The sequence below is a fragment of the Aquarana catesbeiana genome, linkage group LG05, assembly GCF_042186555.1.
Source record: "Aquarana catesbeiana isolate 2022-GZ linkage group LG05, ASM4218655v1, whole genome shotgun sequence".
NCBI lineage: Eukaryota > Metazoa > Chordata > Amphibia > Anura > Ranidae > Aquarana > Aquarana catesbeiana.
Window position 1 is genome coordinate 644,980,780 of NC_133328.1, and position 19,471 is coordinate 645,000,250.

Sequence of the window (19,471 nt, forward strand, 5' to 3'; positions counted from 1 at the left end):
CTAAGCGATAGATACGGTAAGCAAAGAGGTTGGGTTTTTCTGGCACACTCTATCAGATATCTTTATAAAACTTCTTTTCTTACAGTACTTGTATTATATTACTTTGGGCTTCTCAGAACCCCTTGGAACTATCTCAGAGTCCCTTTCGAACTACCTCAGTAGTTCCTTACACTGCGGTCACCCGAACGGACTTCTACCGAGGTTCATGCATTTACATAAATGTTTTTAACACTACACCTTCTGTTAACCCCATGTAGGGAAACTGTCTTTTAAACTAAAAGACATAATAATAATTATAGAAATAATAATAATAGAAATAATAATAATTAAATCAGACTCACCGGACTTAAATGATAAATGATGACCACCGCACCGCGGTGGGCAGGAGGGGGGGGGAGTGCCCTGGGCACTGTGACATCATCTGAGGTTGGAGGGGGGCTGTGAGGAGATTGGGCGGAGGGGATTTGTGGTGGGAGGGGGAATTAAGGGGTGGGCAGGAGGGGGGGGGCACTGTGACATCATCTGTGATAGTGTGTAAAGATGTTTTAGGAGCGAATGAACCCTCGCATGATATCCTGCCTAGAGTGTTCCTAAGGGGGTTTGTTTTGGGACGGGAGAAGAGGATTTGTGCTAGGAGGGGGGATTTGGGAGGGTTTGTGCTAGAAGAGGTAATAAGGTGGGGGGGGGGGGGGATTTGTGCGAGTAAGGATGATTGGGGAGTATTTGTGCTAGGAAGGGAATTTTTTTTTGAGGGTGGAGTATTTGTGCTTGTAGGGGGAATTGATTGGGGGGGATGTGTGCTTGGAGGGGAAATTTGAGGGGCAGAAGATTTGTGCTAGGAGGGGTGATTTTTTTTTGGGGGGGGGAGGCATAGCTTTGTGCTGGGAGAGGGGGTTTCAACAGAAGGGGGTGCAGATTAATTTTCAATTTTTCTTGGAAGGGGGGAATCTTTGATGATACATAATGCTCATACATCTTGGGGGTCGCAGTTTGGCATGTTTGCCCTGGGCTCTAGACGACCTTGTCCCGACACTGGCCCCCTGGTCCGCAGCGCTGCTCTGTCTGGCAGCAAGGACTGGGCTACTATCACTGCTGTCCGGGACTTCCTCCCCTCCGGAGTGGCTGCGGGCAGAGAGAAGAGCGCACTGGCCATCTGCAGGACTGCATGCAGCCAGAGAGAGTGCTGGAGGAAAGCCCCTCCCTGAGAGAAAACCAAGCTGCTGTGGATTGTGGGAGGGATAGAGCCCGCTGGGTGCAGCTATGACTTGTGGGAGATATAGTTCCCAGAAGGACTGAGCCTTCAGACTGGGGGAGGAACTACATATCCCAGCACTCTGTGCAGAGAACGTTCTTCTCCCAAAGCTCAAGGCCGAGGTGGTGAGGACATTTGTGGGAGACAGACCATGCAGCGGGCTGTTAGTAGAATGTTTTGCCACCGCATCGGGGACACAAAGAGGCGGTGTCAGGGTCCAGATCTGAACCTGTGACCTGCGTGGTTTCGGGCTGTGGCTCTTCTCGCTGTGCCACGTGAGATGCTGGAGAGCTCCCTGTCTGATTTCTAGAGCAGGGGTCAGTTTATTGTCCTTCAGACTTTAGGGGGGCTGGGAGTACAAAATGTCCCAGCATCAGTGGTAGTAAACAATCCCCCGTCATTGGTGTGATTGAGAGGAATTGAGCCCCATCATTGGGGTCATTGGGAAGAATAGTGCCCCATCATTGGGTTCATTGGGAGGAATAGTGCCACATCATTGGGGTCATTGGGAGGAATAGTGCCACATCATTGGGGTCATTGGGAGGAATAGTGCCCCACCATTGGTGTAATTGGGGGAATTGTGCTTTGATGAAGGCTTCACAGCCAAAACGCATCAGCATATAGCCTGTACCCGTGTATCCATGTAACAATTAAAGTACTTTTATTCAAGAGCATCTGAGTCACCAGCCTTCCTGATTCAAGAATTGGCATCTGTGGGGCCTGAACGGGAATTGGAATTGTGCTCCATCATTGGTGTCATTGGAAGAAACTCTGCCTTTCATTGATGTCATTGGGAGGAATTGTGCCCCATCATTGGTGTAATTAAACCCCATTGTTGGTGTCATTGAGAGGAATTGTGCCCCTCATTGGGGATAGTGAATGAAATAGCCCCCCAAGGGCAAGTTAAAAGCAAGCAAAGGGCTGTATCTGGCCCCTGGGCCACAGTTTGGAGACCACTGTCTGAGGACAGTTTTGACTTGTCTCTTGTTTCTGGCGAACCTTGAAATCTTTGCTCCTCCCATGAACTTCCTATTAAAGCCATGTGTCTGCACTTTCTCTTTGCCAGATTGTTGTGCTCTCTCCAGCCGATATCTTGCTCCTTGCTTACCTGCAACTGTCCATATTTCCACTACCACTCATTACCAACCTTCAGCTTGTTCTATGACTTCGCTTTCACTTGATCCCAAATTTCAACCACTTGTTACTGAACTTTGACTTGTTTACTGACTACGCTTCTGCTTGATATCTACCTGCTATATCTGCTACTGGTCCCCGGCTTGCTCACCTCTTGGTGGGGGAATCCAGAGGACCGCAACCTGGGTACTAACACGCAGCAAAAACCCTTCCCACCATCAGGAGCTCTGGTGAATACTGGGTGGTACTTAGACTGGAGAGAGAAAGGACAGAGTGGTGGAGAATCAGCAGAGCTGGGGGACCAGAGCGGGAGAAACTAGCAGACGCAATAGTCCATAATCCCATTGCTGGAGACTGGATCATGAAAGCCACAATGAATATATTTGCCAGCACTCCACGGATCTTCAGTCCAGCTTTTTATTAAAGCATGATCTCATCACAAGGAAGAGAGTGCTATTAGCAGATGTCACATGTGGTGAGCAGCATGGGAGCAATAAAGCGGAAGGTGAGGGGGGACTGAAGAGAGAGGAGGTTCAGCAAACCAGAGGATTACTAATAAGCGGGGGATCAGCAAAGCTGGGGATCAGTGGCGGATGGTGCTCAAAATTTTTAGGGGGGCGCAAACAAACTGAAAAAAAAACAATTGCAGCCTCACTGTGCCCATCAAACGCATCTACTGTGCCCATCAATTGCCGCCACTGTGCCCATCAAACGCAGCCACTGTGCCATCAAACGAAGCCATTGTACCCAAAAATTGCCACCACTGTGCCTATTAAACGCTGCCACTGTTCAATCAAGTGCAGCCACTATGCCCATCAAACGCAGACACTGTGCCCATCAAGCGCCGACACAGTGCCATCAAACACAGCCACTGCACCCATGAATTGCTGCCACTGTGCCATCAAACGCAGCTACTGTAACCATCAATTGCTGCCAGTGTGCCCCATCAATTCCCACCAGTTTTCCCCATCAATTCCCACCAGTTTGCCCCATCAATTGCTGCCAGTCTGCCCCCCCCCCCCGCCTGGCACTTACCTGTCTCGGGTCAGCGCTGTCCTCCACGCTCCCTCCGAGTCCTCGATGTCTTCTCCCGTCCTCTTCTGCTATGATTGGACGCCTGGCGTCCAATCACAGCGCCTGTCGCTTCAGCCAATCAGGTGACAGGTAACCATACCCAGTGCACCTGATTGGCTGAGAGGCGGGTCAGTGTTAGGGAAGCGCTTTATTTGATTCCCTAACACAGCACTACGTAAGCAGCGAACGCACAGCAGTGCGCCCACTGTTTACCAATTTGGAAGCCTTTTAGAGCCCACGGCTCTAATCAGGATGCCTATTGGAGCCCATGGCTCTAATCAGGCACTTCCAAAACACCCCCGCCGCTGTAATTCAGATGCCAACCGCCACTGCTGGGGGTACTACTGAGTGGGGCATCAGAAGAGCTGGGGGTACTACTGAGCGGAGGATCAGCAAATCTGGGGGTACTACTGAGTGGGGCATCAGAAGAGCTGGGGGTACTACTGAGTGGGGCATCAGAAGAGCTGGGGGTACTACTGAGCAGTGGCAGCTTGTGCTGTATATTTTGGGGAGGGGGGCGGCAAACAAGACATCCCGCCGAAACACCCCCCCCCCACGCGTGGTCGGCCCCGCACTTATGATCTCATCACAAGGAAGAGAGTGCTACTAGCAGATGTCACATGTGGTGAGCAGCATGGGAGCAATAAAGAGGAAGGTGAGGGGGGACTGAAGAGAGAGGAGGTTCAGCAAACCAGAGGATTACTAATAAGCGGGGGATCAGCAAATCTGGGGGTACTACTGAGTAGGGCATCAGAAGAGCTGGGGGTACTACTGAGTGGGGCATCAGAAGAGCTGGGGGTACTACTGAGTGGGGCATCAGAAGAGCTGGGGGTACTACTGAGCAGAGGATCAGCAAATCTGGGGGTACTACTGAGTAGGGCATCAGAAGAGCTGGGGGTACTACTGAGTGGGGCATCAGAAGAGCTGGGGGTACTACTGAGTAGGGCATCAGAAGAGCTGGGGGTACTACTGAGTAGGGCATCAGAAGAGCTGGGGGTACTACTGAGTGGGGCATCAGAAGAGCTGGGGGTACTACTGAGCAGAGGATCAGCAAATCTGGGGGTACTACTGAGTAGGGCATCAGAAGAGCTGGGGGTACTACTGAGTGGGGCATCAGAAGAGCTGGGGGTACTACTGAGTGGGGCATCAGAAGAGCTGGGGGTACTACTGAGCAGAGGATCAGCAAATCTGGGGGTACTACTGAGTAGGGCATCAGAAGAGCTGGGGGTACTACTGAGTAGGGCATCAGAAGAGCTGGGGGTACTACTGAGCAGTGGCGGCTTGTGCTGTATATTTTGGGGAGGGGGCGGCAAACAAGACATCCTACTGAAAAAGCCCCACCCCACCCACGCGCGGTCGGTCGGCCCCGCACTTACTCCATCTTAGGGTCGCTTCAGCTCCTCCTCTGCGTCAAATGACTTCAGACATGAATCGGACACAGCGGAGGCAGGTCATGCTATCTGAATGGTTTTGCAAGCCTATGCCTTAGTTTCTAGATGACAGGTTCTCTTTTGGGAAACAAATTACTTCCATATAACATAATAATAGTAGTAATAATCATTATTGTATTTTTAATTAATAATGTTGATAAAATAAAAAAACAAAACCCAATAAAACAGTTTTCATGAGATCCGTATGCTACTTACAAATATGTACAAAATCATTATGAAAGTATCAATTACATGACCGATTGCAACAATATATATAATAAAAATACATAAAATGCGGAACTTCTAATTGCGTTTTGGGAGTTGGGAAATACGCACGCTAGGCACGAGCCTGCGATGTCATGCGATTCTTTGACATTCTGGAAAGTCCTCTCATTCTTTTTGCCGGAGTTGATGGATTTGGCCTTGTGATGACTCCGGCTGGACTTTTTTTCATCACCTCCTTCAGATGTTGCTGGCGGGAGGCTGGACACCTGTGCAGAGAAAGAACATTGTCAGGGAGAAAACACAGCCACGTCTATTAGAAAAAGCAGCACACACATTACACATTGTTGGACACACATTTAACCCTTTGAGCGCCCCTAGATGTTAACCCCTTCCAAGCCAGTGTCATTAGTACAGTGACAGTGCATAGTATTATCACTGTATTAGTGTCACTGGTGATGTCAGTGCCAGTTAGTCAGTTCCCCACCCAGCGCCAGTTAGTGTCCGATTGACTATCACAGTCCTATTATAAGTTGCTGATCGCCGCCATTACTAGTATTTGAAAAAATAAAATAAAAATCCAGTATATACTGTATACAATAGTTTGTAGATGCTATAAATTTCTCGCTAGCCAACTACTATACACTTATTGGGATTTTTTTTGTAGCAGAATAAATTTATGAAGAAAAATTTTTTTTTTTAATTTTTTTTATTGGATATGTTTTATAGCAGAAAGTAATAAATTATAGATAGTTTTTTTTTTTTTTTTTTTAGTTTTTGGTCTCTTTTCTTTTATATAAAAAAACCACAGAGGCATCAAATACCACCAAAAGAAAGCTCTATTTTTGTGGAAAAAAAAAAAGTATAAATATAATTTGGGAACAGTGTTGCATGACCGCGCAATCGCCAGTTATAGTTGCGCAGTGCTGAATAGCAAAAAATGGCCTGGTCATGAAAGGGGGTAAAACCTTCCGGAGCTGAAGTGGTTTAAAAAAAAAAAAAAAGAGTGGTTTGGTAAATCATTTCATCATGGCCACTAGATGGAGCTAAGGATTAGTTTTTCGTTTTTTTTTCCTATGATCCTCAGCTCCATCAATGACTTACCAAACCCCTCTTTTTTTTTTTAACTACTTCAACTCTGGAAGGTTGGAGCTGAGGATCAAACGAAAATAATAATAACTAATCCTTAGCTCCATCTAGTGGCCATAATGAGGTGTTTTTTCTAAACCATTCTTGTCTGGTCCCGGAGACACAACAGGGAGTAAAGCTGCCCATACATTGTACAAATTTTAATTCCAGTTCCTGAGGAACCGCTCAATGGGTGGCCCTAGGTAAGTCAAGTTCAGCTTGGCAGGAATTCAAGAGCAGGTAATGGACTGAGCTGCAGTAGCAAGTGCTGGACTGGTTGGGTGATCTTCCTAAGAAAATGTCCATACAGCCAATCTGTGGGGAGTGTGTGTATGGCAGCCAGTTTGGACCAAGACTGAGAGTGGTGGCCTAGAGGAGGAAGGTCCACCTTGAGAAAAGATAGTCCGCAACTCCTTGCTTGCTCTTTAAAATCTCCAAAATGTATTGATTCTCCATAAAAGACATAGACAGCATGTCAGGGACATGGCCGTCGCAGGACCGGCAATGTCGGCCAAATCCAACATCAATGTCCACAGGAGCACGCATCGGCGCACGCGCATGCGCAATACGACACGTGTGCGGTGGCACGCAAATGTCGTGACAGACACTGGCGCCAACTGCCCCGCTTTAAACCAGCCATTAGAGACAGAACATTGCTGGATTATGTCACCTTCTCTGTGTTCCTTGTGATTCTGTATCCTGATCTGTGCACTACCCGTTATTGACCCGGCTTGCCTTGACCTCCCTCCCTGATATCCCGATTTGACCTCTGGCTTGCATCTGGACTTTGCTTCTGTTCCTGTCCCCTGTGTATGACTTCGGCTTGCCCCTGTTTATGCTCCGGACTGATTTATCCTGTCTGACCTCTGGCCTGGCTCCTGGTTTCTCCTCTTACCAAGCACCGCAAGTACAGCTATTGCTACCAGCCTGCTCCAGTCGTCCCTTGGTGACCAGCTCATCTGACTACAAGCAAGCACCTGGCAAACCTTGCTTCTTTGAGCACCGCGCTCCCTCTCTCCAACTCCAGGGGCACGCTGCTCTTAGCCACAAGGGGAGCCCTCTTGGCATCACGATCTCCATACCCGCACCTGACACAGCAGATGTAAACGCGTTTCAGCCTTGTGGGCCTTGTTCACTACAAAGGAAGGTCCACCCGCCTGGCGGTGGAAAGGAGGTTCCATTGGGTGGATGTGCTGGGCAACCTGGGCCCCCAAATATCCTGGACCTTGCATGTTCAGTGGGACACCTGTGAACTAGACCTAGAACCAATGACATCGGAGAGGTGTGATTCCCCACATGGCCCCAAGGCCATCTTTATTAACCACTTGACATCCGCGCTATGGCCGAATGACGGCCACAGCGCGGACCTGAATTCCCGGGAGGCCGTCATGTGACGGCCTCCCCTGTGCACGCGCCGAGCGCGCTGTGATCACCGAGTCACTGAGACTCGGGTAATCATCGATCCGAGTAAGGGGCCGGTCCCGGCCCCTTACCATGTGATCAGCTGTCAGCCAATGACAGCTGATCACATGATGTAAACAAAAGATCGGTAATCGTTTTTTTTTTCTACTCACGCTGTTAGCGTGAGTAGAAAAAAAAGCCGATCACCGACTCAGATGCGAGGGACAAAGGTCCTGCAGTGGAAGAGGCACATCTGCCTCATCTGTGCCACCTAACAGTGCCCACAAGTGCCACCTATCAATGCCCACAAGTGCCAGCTATCAATGCCCACAAGTGCCAGCTATCAATGTCCACCAGTAGTGCCAATCAGTGCCACCTAGCAGTGCTGCCTATCAGTGTAACTGATCAGTGCCCATTATTGCCACCCATCAGTGCCCATCACTGCCGCCTATCAGTGCCCATCAGTGCCGCCTCATCAGTACGCTGTACATCAATGAAGGAGAAAAATTACCTGTTTTAAATTTTTTATAACAAAATATAAAAACATAAAAAAATTTTTTTTTTTTTAATTCAGTCTTTTTACTTTTTTTTAAACAAAAAATAAAAACCACAGAGGTGATCAAATACCACCAAAAGAAAGCTCTATTTGTGGGGAAAAAATTATAAAAATTTCATTTGGGTACAGTGTTGTATGACCGCGCAATTGTCATTCAAAGTGCGTCAGCACTGCAAGCTGAAAGTTGGCCTGGATAGGAGGGGGATTTAAGTGCCCGGTAAGCAAGTGGTTAAGGAACCTTGGTGCTGGAACTGCCTTAACAACTCGCCACAAGGGGGGGGCGCTACAAACTGAGTGCTGTGCAGGCTGATAAAAGGTGTGTGTTAACGATGGAGCTTGGAAATGAGTTGAGATACACACTGTGCAGAATTAGTTGTATTAATTCCCTCAACATTTACATAATTTTTACAAAAAAATGGAGGCAAACATGAGATTACTTCGGGGTGTCTTGCAATGGGAACACCTGCCCCCGGGGACAGCTAATTATAAGAAACAATAACTATGTGAATGCCTGAGCAGCTGTCAGAAATAACCTGAGTAATCTGTCGAATAGGTGTTATTTTTAGAGCGTCAGCTCCATCTAGTGGCCAAAATGCATTTTTTTTCCCTGAGTACCACAATCTGGAAAATGCAGCATTATTGCTGTGACGGGAGTCGCTTTGGGCGGGGGGGGATTGTGTAACCCAGCTTCTCTTGGAGAACACTGGAATCTCCTTGTCCTGCTCCCCCGGACCCTCCTATGTGTAAGTTACCCTGTGTCTATTAGGGGCACCGGGTGACCGAGAACCCCAGTCTGATCTGTACTAATAGGACAACCACACTGGAATGATGTGTATATACTGTATATATATATTGTATATTGTCTCATACTGTTGTGGACTCTTTGCTGGGTCATCTGGGGTGTGGCTGTATTCCATTCTTCTATTGTGTCTGTCTGCCTTTTGGAGAAAAGTATTATGGGATGTGTAGGTGTGTTTGCTGTGAGAGGAGGAAGGGGGGGAATTCCTCCAACAGCTCTCCCTGCTGATTGGACAGTCTACCCCGCCCTGAATGCAGGGAGGGGGGATTGTCCCGAGTGTTACCTGTGTACCTGTGTTTCAATAAACAGTTCATTTTCAGCAGCCAAAACGAGTACTGCCTAGTTCTTGGTTGCAAGCAGTTGGAATATCTGATATCTATATTCAGACTGGGAGGAAGCGGCATATGACAGAAGCACTCAAGCGGAGTGTGGGAAGTGATTCCGTGACATTGGCCACTAGATGGATCTGATGATCATAGGGATTACACATACACAGATTACAGAGATTTTTTGTGACGGCTGTTTGATTTTTTTTTGTAAATAGACCCCATTGAGTCCACTACGATTAGACGAAGTATGCTGAGAACACATGGAAGGAAGAGAAGGGAACACTTACTGGAGGATCCAACGTCTGACAGCTGAGCTCAGCCCTGTCCTGCCTGGGTCCTGAATACCCGGCTGTGCAGTTCTTCATCACCTGAGAGAAATCACACATCGGATGAGGTTTATGGTCACTATTATTCAGCAAACGGTTATAAATCTATGGAATGCAGACAAAACGCACACAGTACTTCATTCAAAGTCTGCAACAAGTTAAAAATTCTCAGCAGGATAAAAAATTTAGGAGATGTCCTTCATTTTTCAACTAGTGATCGACCCAATCTGGGTTGGATCTGCTGGAATCGTGAACACACCTGTTCTGCCTCTGGCAGGAGATTCATTTAAATTGTTCCCCCCTGCAATATTAAAATTGGCCACTAGATGGAGCCTGGAATAAATTTACTGTTTTTTACAGACCTTGAAGTACAGCATGCCTAGGGACCCAGCCGCTAATGGGGTGCATGCATGGCCTATCAAAGAATAGGGCTTACGTCGGGGGGGGGGCGAAGGTTAGAGAATATACAGTACAATGACTAATGAGCAGAATGCTGTCCAGAGGAGGCTATATTGCCACTGTCAGGAACTACAGTAATTGTGTCAAGTGCTAAAACAGCCAACAAGCCAGGAAAGGGGTGACATGGCAAGGGTGACAGTAACTCCATTAGTGAAGGGGTGGTATGCTTGGCCCCTTCACTAGAAACCAGTTCCCCACATACAGGGACCGACCTTACGGGACAGAGTACTTAGGGACCCAGCCTGGGAGTCATAGGGGAAAGAGAGAGAGAAAGATGTAGAGGGGGGGGGGGACGGGGAGGGAGAACACTCATGGATTTATGGAGAAAAGCATTTCCTGTATCCAGTAGCAACAGTTGGACATGTCAGTGGGGGTGAGGTGACAGAAATAGCTGAGTTGGACTAGACCGGTGCATGCTCCGCAGTGCCAGGCCAGGAATGCTGCACACCCGGGGAAGGTGTTAGTAAGGGCTTAGTATTAGCAGTGTAAGAAGCTTGGCCACCGATCACATAAAGAGTTACCTGTGCAAGTTGTTGCTCACTTCTGAGTCTAGATTTCTGCCTTAATATTGATTTCAAATGACCGCAAAGTTAAGGCATTAGTGAGTGTAGATCTACAATGTCCCCACTAGGGTGCCCTAAGCCCCTCCCACAACTGCTTGACACACCTAAATGCATGTAAACGTATCTAAACGCGTGTCAGTGCTTGTGCGTTTTTTTTTTTTTCATTTCAATGGCCAGAATAAATGAATATTCTGGCCAATGGAATAAATAAACGCCATTCTGATGAGCCTAAAACGCAACCCATGCCGGGAGACAAGCGTTTACAAAAGTCTCAGTGGGCATGAGGCCCTAGTCGAGGAAGTTCTTGCCTGTTGTTCTGTCTTTTTAGGAGGGCATGCCTCCAGTGTGTCTGATTGGACACAGGGCTCTCTTGTATTTAAGCGCCATCTATTGGTCGTAGTGAATTTTCTTTTAAAAATTAGGGTATTTCTGGGGGAAACAAAAAAGCATAATGGCCACTAGAAGGTGCTGTGGGACCCAGAACAGACAAAAATACAGAGGAGCCAAAACCTCACCAGCAACCTAACCTGTCCTGATGGGGACTGATATGCGGCACTGATGGGTGGCACTGATCAGGAGGCACTAATGTGCACTGATAGGCAGCACTGATGGGCACTGATGAGTCTGCACTGATGATCAGAGCCCTGATATCAGTGTAAATGTCCTCTGTTAGAATTGCCGGTTACCGGCTCCCCTCTCCTCATGCTGTGGTAGCACACGAGGAAAGGAATGCTGAAAACCGTCATGTTTGTTTACCAGTGAACTGCTGTGATTGTCCCTCTACCATGATCACAGGGGGGGGGGTAGTTCTGGGAAGGCAGCCATGGACACCCCCTCCAAGAAATGTACGACCGCGCTGTACCCGTCTTTTGGCTATAGGGCGGTCAGGAAGTGGTTAAATAAGCTGGGTGGTGCGAGCAACTGGGGAGCAGGAGAGGGAAACATTATACAGAATCTCCATTGGAGGAAAACAGACAGAGCTGTGACTGACCTTGGCTAAAAAAAAAAAAAGGGGGGGGGGGGTCCACCAAAGGAGAGGAGCTTCCATGGAGAAAGGGGGGCAGAGAGGTTGTTTTCGGTTGGCCCCGCCTTTCTTGCCATTGAAATGAATGGGCTGCCCTACACACGACACGCGGGAACGCATGCACTCTCCCGTGCACAGTGTGAACCAAGCTTAACAGATGCTCAGCCGAGGCTTCCTGCCCTGCGGTGGGGTTACTAGGGGCGTTCAGCAGGGGGCAGCACCCCTAATTCTCAGACTTTCTCTTCTAATAAACTCTGGAAAGGTTCATACATTCCTATGTGAAGGTAAATTCCGCTATTTACATTTTCCCGCATTGCACAGTTCTTCGCCGGTCCGATATCTCTTACTTACCCCGTCCTCCTTAAAGGGACATTCCTCTGGGATCTCTGCTGACTTCCGACAAACCGTCTCTTTAATAACAAAGCTTAGTGAATTATTTTCATGGAAATCTGCCTAAAGAAAAAAAAAAAAAATTATATTTTATTATTTTATTATATTCAGTCTATTTATCCAAACTCACTGTGCCAATGTGTCAGCTCTCATACCGCCCTCGCGAATAATCCCCGTCATTGGTTTTAATATGTTTATTCCTTCTATTCGTCAGCACCATCTGGTGTCCATAATGAGGTATTTCACAATTTAAAAAGTCAAAAACATTTTTTTTTTCCAGTAGGGATGCACCGATACCGATACCAAGCATTTTTGTGAGTATCGGTACTCGCCCAAATGCTGCCCATCTCGCAAACCGATGCAATTTGCCTCAATACAAAATGAATGGACGCAAATCGCACTACATAGAATCTCATGTGATTTGAACAGGGATGCGGTGCGATTCCAGTCCGAACTGCATGCGATTTCCCCCACCGCTCCTATGTGCGTGTATAGAAAAAGATTATAGCGCCATCTAGTGGGCAGTTTAAAAAAAATGTTAGAACCCACAGTGCACAAAAGATCCATAGAAAGTACAGGCCGGAAACTCGACAGCTTCTCCATAGAAAATAACTATTTAAGCATTACAGCAGTAACATTATCCAAAAAAGCTGACGCGTTTCGGCCTTAGGCCTTTTGATGAAGGCCTAAGGCCGAAACGCGTCAGATTTTTGAATGATGTTACTGCTGTAATGCTTAAATAAATATTTTCTATGGAGAAGCTGTCGAGTTGCCGGGCCTGTACTTTCTATGGATCTTTTGTGAGCTTAATTAGTCAGAGCACCGACTACTCTACACACCAACTATACTATATAGCGGTAGAGCTTGGGTGAGTTTTTCTCTCAACCCACAGTACATATCTGACCACATGCAAACCAGTCTACATAGGTGTCCCGGTCCGCCGATGATAGCAAATCACGGTCTCTGGAGGTGCTCAGTTCAGCCTTGAATGGGTTAGGAACAAGTTTGATGGATTAAAGATGTATATAGCTCTCTAGAGGTGCAGCCAGCTGTGGAAGAGGAAGCAGCCCTGTAGATATATAATGTGGAGAACAGCAGCGCTCATCTGAGTGCAGTATATTAAAATGATTAATGATGAATTTATTAAGATAAAAAATTAAAATAATAAATAATTAACTCACAGGGTAAGGGTTAAAATGGCTAGTCACAAGGGGAGACTTGTGTAGACCTGATCCAGATAGCCGGCGGTGTGGGGTGCTGCTGCTGCCTCGCTAGCTGCGGGGGTTTCCAAGGCTCCGAGTCAAGCTGGCAGTCGTCTCCCCGTCGGCTGTGACGTCACTGGATGTGGGGAACAGGGCCAGCAGGCTGCTGGCCCTGTGCCCCACATCCAGTGTCGTCAAAATTCATATTTATCATTCTAATATACTGCACTCAGATGAGCGCCGCTGTTCTCCGTCCATTATTGACCTTATCCAAGACTTTCACCTTGCTCCTGCTTCAGAATTTTTACGTCTGCTGCCCATCAGTTATCAACCATGGCCTGGACTTTGACCTTGATCGTGCTACTGAATTGATACCTCTACTACCCTTATGTTATCAACCATGGCCTGGATTTTGACAACGAAGCTTGCTTCTGAACTGGTTCCTCTGCTGCCCATCTGTTATCAACCTTGGCTTGGTCTTTGACCTTGCTCCTCTGGTACCTCTGTTTCCCATCTACAGTATTATTGACCTTGTCCTAGACTTTGAATTTGCTCCTGCTTCTGAAATTTTTACCTCTGCTTCCCATCTGTTATGGACCTTGGCCTGGACTTGTTCCTGCTTCAGAATTGGTACCTTTGCTGCCTGTCTGTTGTCAACCTTGGCCTGGACTTTGACCCTAATCCTGCATTTGACTTGGTACCTCTGCTGCCTGGCCGTTGCTGACCCTGCTTGCCTTGGCAGCAAATATTCTCCTCGCACCTGCAAGTTTCTGTGGCCAACCTGCGTACCAGCTTCCTGCGCAGACCTAGCCTGAGCATCTCCAGCAACAAAACAGCTTCCCGACTGTCTTCTGCTATCCTACTGTGTCTGGACCCACTGCAGGCACCCAATCCACTCCTCATCCTGCTACACTCTACCTACAACTCAAGGGGGTACAAGTTCTTGACATTCACAAATGTTTGGCCATATAGTGTACCTGGGGTCACCAAGACAGAAAGTCACAGACGTCAATGATTTTCGACTTTTCCTGCTCTACTACTACAAAGAGCAGCCTTACTACATACCTGACTGTGTGAGTCCACCTTGAGAAGCTTGTAGAGAAAACTTGAATTATTTAGTCCTTCGTTGAAGAGTTTTATAGAATCTTCCAGTAATTGGGAGTTGGGTGGTCTCCTCAATGGGTGGTAGATGGATGCAGAATACAGGACTGTCATTGCCTGGAACAAGACGCAGATCTGTAAATAATTCCCCATCTTCCGACACTTCATTCACAGACAGGCAGAAGAGTCACTCGCCCTCCTTGAGTGAAGGCAGCACTGTCAGTTCCTTGATTTTTATATTGCACAATGTACAGATGTCACTGTCAGAGCCTTGGCTCTGGGCTCACTGCAAGAAATTGCAGGAAACTTCTCAACAGGAAACAAAATATGAAATATTGACTTTGCAGTAAGGAGGTGTCATTCAGAGTCCTTGCATGCACTGTGATTAATGGCACACATGCAAAATTGTGTAAATAATAATAATAAACCCGTAACAAGATATTATCAGTGTGAAGGCTGGCAGGTTTTCATAGTGTAGCACTACCCCTGCAAGAGCCCAGTGGTGTATTTTGGTTTTGTGCTGCCCTAGGCAAGACTAAAATTGGGTGCCCCCCCATCTGAATTTGTCACGCCCCTTCCTGTGTAAGACCCACCCCTTCATCTGCAAACTCAGCCCCTTCCTCTTTAGGCCCCACCTCTTCCTGTTAGAGCTCCACCTCAGGAGTTGGTAAGAGACTGCAGACATACTATAGGAGCTGGTCAGAGACTGCGAACATGATACAAGAGATGGTCAGAGACTGCAGGCATGATACAAGAGATGATCAGAGACTGTGGACATGATACAGGAAACGGTCAGAGACTGCAGACATAATACAGTAGAAGGTCAGAGACTGCGGACATGATACAGGAGATGATCAGAGACTGCGGACATGATACAGGAGATGGTCAGAGACTGCAGACATCATACAGGAGACGGTCAGAGACTACGGACATAATACAGGGGATGGTCAGAGACTGTGGACATGATACAGGAGATGGTCAGAGACTGAAGACATGATACAGGAGACAGTCAGAGACTGTGGACATGATACTGGCGACGGTCAGAGACTGCAGACATGATACAGGAGATGGTTAGAGGCTGGGGACATGATCAGAGACTGCGGACAAGATCAGAGGCTGAGGACATGATCAGAGGCTGGGGACATGATCTGAGGCTGTGGACATGGTCAGGGGCTGTGGACATGGTCAGGGGCTGCAGGGCTGCAGACATGGTCAGGGGCTGAGGACATGGTCAGGGGCTGCGGGGCTGCAGACATGGTCAGGGGCTGCGGACATGGTCAGCATCCTTCTTCTAATACATTTGCCGGTCATCATTACTTACATGATACATGACCGTGACTGTCCCCTCCGGTGAGCCAAGCCAACGTGATTCAAGACCACCCGCCCGAGCATAGCGGAGTACAGCCGAAGTGAGCTGAGCGGGGACCGCCCCCTCCCTCCCGAGCACAGCTGAGCACAGCTGAGCACAGCCGAGGTGAGCTGAGCGGGGACCGCCCCCCCCCCCCCTCCGAGCACGGCCGAGCATAGCCGAGCGGGGACCGAACCCCCGCCCGAGCACAGCCGAGCCATTTACTTTATGCCGCTTTATGGGGGACTCTATTTGTGTAGCCATCGGGACTCGGTGGGGGGCTTTTTTCGTGCGGGGGGTGGCTTTCTTGCCGTTCCTCTGCAAAGTGCCGCCCTAGGCCTGGGCCTTGTTGGCCTGGCCCAAGACACAGCACTGCAAGCGCCACTGATTAAATTGGGCTCTCTGCTCCTGTTTCAACCCTGTCTGAGACCTTTACCTCACTGACATCGCCAGTATATCTGTCTTTGCACTTTAACGGGCACACAGGAATTGGACTCACGACTGAAGAAGAAGACTGTATTGGCAAGTTAAAGTTAACCAACATAAGACATAGCAATTGTTGCACCCCCTAGCGTTGCTAGTGTGCTAGAGTTAGATTGTTTGTAAGTGTAGGTAAATTTGCGCAGGCTTGGCTGGCAGCCAAGCCTGTGTGTTTTTTTTTCTGGGTTGGGCAGAGATCCAGGGAGGGCTGGGTGACTCACAGGGAGCATCACTGAGGCCTTCCCCCTACTTCTCGAACTTACTAGAAACTTCTAGAGAATGGGAGAGGAGGTAAGGTGGAGCTGCCTGGAGTATTCATGAGGGCCCTGGCCAATCCCCAACAGATGGGTTGGCAGGGGGCGGGCCCCCTCAAATACTCTGGGTCAGCCCAGCTGGGGCAGTGGAGTCCGGGTGGAAGCTGGAGATGGAGTGTTAGCTGTCGGAGGCCTTGGAGAGTAACCCTCTAGTCTGGGGGACACTCAGGCCTAGGCTCGAGCGTGGAAGGGACCCTTCTCATGACACACAGAGGGATCCTGACCAGGAGGCATGGGAGCAAGGAGAGGACAGCAGGAGGACACTGCCAGGCAAATCTCCAGGGAGGAAGACAGCCAGGTGGGCTGGTGAGTGGCACACAGTCGGGAGGACTGAGAGACAGCCTGAGAGGACTGGGAGAGAGCAGTCTGGGATGGATGCGGAGTCAGTCGGGAGGACTGTGGTGGAACAGGCAGGTGAAAGGGGCAGCTGCAGCCAGGTGGGCTGGCAGTGCCTGAATGGGTAGTACTGGGAGAAGTAGCCACAGATAGGAAAGCTGTGCACTAGGACTTTCTTTGCTACACCAAAGGGGCCCACGGTCCCTGCCTCTAAAGGGCATTTGCTACAAGTCTAACTGAGCCTTGTGTTAGACTATCCAATCAGTGCCAGCTGATCCTGGGTGTTGTAGTTCCACGAGCAAGAGTTGTGCTGGAGGAGAAGGAATAGATCTCCAAGCAAGTTTGTGCAGGAGGCAGAGGAGTGTATATACTAGATGTGTATAGTTGTCCCTGAAGACTTTATTACACTGATCAAGTGGGCATCCCGTATTCCCCATCCCCATCCAAGTTTAAATCCCCTAATAAAAGAAGAAAACAAAGCTGCTAGGACTGTTTGCTGGCTGTGTGCTGTGGAAAATACGGTGTGCCTGGCTGTGCAGGGTGGGGGGATCCCATTCACCAGCAGCTCCTTCGGGGGTGTAGCAGTACACAATGGTAACACAATCAGGTACACAGTGCAGTGATTTTAAATCCTAATGTATCTTGTGACTTCAACAGCGTAATTTATAGCCCTCCTTATATGATGAGCTACAGCAAGTGACAGAAGAGAATAACAAAACCTGCGTATGGGCCAAATCATTTGGGAGCTTTCTCAATGAGTGACTCAGCCTAGGCCTGTGGTAAACAAGTCGCGGTCAAATGCTGATCTGCCCAGTCTATAGAGTTACTCTTTTTTCAGGCAGAGTTGGGGCCCTTAAAGATGTTGGCGCGCGTGAATGAGATAGATCTATGGTGTAAATGGTTATATTCCTGCACACAGTAGGACAGGCTGTCAGGTAAAGAGGACCTTTACTAGGGATGAGCCGAACACCCTCCCAGTTCGGTTCGCAGCAGAACATGCAAAAAATTGTGTTCGAACACGTGAACACCGTTAAAGTCTATGGGACACGAACGTGAAAACTCAAAAGTGCTCATTTTAAAGGCTTCTATGCAAGTTATTGCCATAAAACAGTGTTTGGGGACCCGGGTCCTGCCCCAGGGGACATGTATCAATGCAAAAAAAGTTTTAAAAACAGGCGTTTTTTTTTCGGGGAGCAGTGATTTTAATAATGCTTAAAGTGAAACAATAAAAATGAAATATTCCTTTAAATATCGTGTTTGGGGGGGTGTCTATAGTATGCCTGTAAAGTGGCGCATTTTTCCCATGTTTAGAACAATACCACAGCAAAATGACATTTCCAAAGGAAAAAAAGTCATTTGAAACTACTAGCGGCTGTAATGAATTGTCGGGTCCCGGCAATATAGATGAAAATCATTGAAAAAAATGACATGGGTTCCCCTCCCCCCCTCCAAGTCCATTACCAGGCCCTTTGGGTCTGGTAGGGATATTAAGGGGAACCCCACACCCAAATTTAAAAAAAAAATGGCATGGGGGTGCCCCAGGCCCCCAGGCACTATATACTCTGAACAGCAGTATATATACTATACGGCCTGCCCTATATACTCTGCAGAAAATTGGGCCTTAGGTGTTGGTGGTACCAGAACACTGTAACCCCTCACAGTTACACTTGCTGGGCACAGGAACGAGCCCTGCTGTGAAATATTAGATCAAAAATTGTAATTACATGTCCTTGTTAAACAGGAGCAGAAAAATTGGGCCTTGGGTAGTGGTGGTGGTGCCACAACACTGTAAGCCCTCACAGATACTCTTGTTGGGTGCAGGAACAGGTCCAGCGTTGAAATATTATATCAAAAATTGTTATTACATGTCTGTAGCTGCAGGTATCATTCAGATATTCCTACTGAAAGTCAAAGACGTCATATGACATCCTTGGGTTGGAAGTGGTTAACATCAGTTTTAAAGTTATAAATAGATGAATCCGCGCTTAGGACAATGTAAGAGCTGCTGCCTGTCCCTAATTAGTTCCCCAAGGGGTCTAATTGCAAAGATATAATAGATAATTTGGGAGTACAAATGGCGCTGCCCTATCTTATAAATTAATCCATAGTGGGTACAAATGTCATAAGCTACAATCTGTGTTCAATAAACTGTAACATATAGGAGCTCCACCACTAAGTGACGTACTATGGTCTAAACCCGAACAATGACCATATATGTGAAGAACGAAAAATAAATAAATGAGTACTATCTCATTCAAAATTAAACTTCTATCACCCCAATGTTAAAAGTGCCTCTCATGTTTGGAATTAGGTGAATAATGTGAGAAAAATGATACTACAAAAAATTAGTTGATTAAGTTAAAATTAACCCCAAAGTTCAAAAGTATTGTGACAATATGGCGCCTGCTAAAGGAAAAAATTCTTATTGAGTGAAAAGCATGTGTGAATTAAAGTGTCAGTGCAAAAGCTATTTTAACGCTCCCAGATTCTATACAAAATATTAAATTAGGTTAAAATTAACCCCAGGGTTCAAAAGTATTGTGACAGTATGGCGCCTGCTAGAGGGGAACCTCCCTTTTAAATGAAAAACATATGTGAAATAA

At 47.6% G+C, this 19,471-nt stretch overlaps 1 protein-coding gene across 1 annotated transcript; it reads right to left on the reverse strand.

Annotated features, from left to right (window-relative positions):
• Positions 1-259: 259 nt before the first annotated feature.
• Positions 260-14,724, reverse strand: LOC141145637 (uncharacterized). The gene is made up of 4 exons (XM_073632474.1): positions 14,355-14,724; positions 12,049-12,150; positions 9,613-9,693; positions 260-5,381 (listed from the first exon to the last, which is right to left on the reverse strand). The coding sequence occupies exons 1-4, from the start codon at positions 14,556-14,558 to the stop codon at positions 5,139-5,141; spliced, it is 630 nt and encodes a 209-aa protein (XP_073488575.1). The 5' UTR covers positions 14,559-14,724; the 3' UTR covers positions 260-5,138.
• Positions 14,725-19,471: the final 4,747 nt, after the last annotated feature.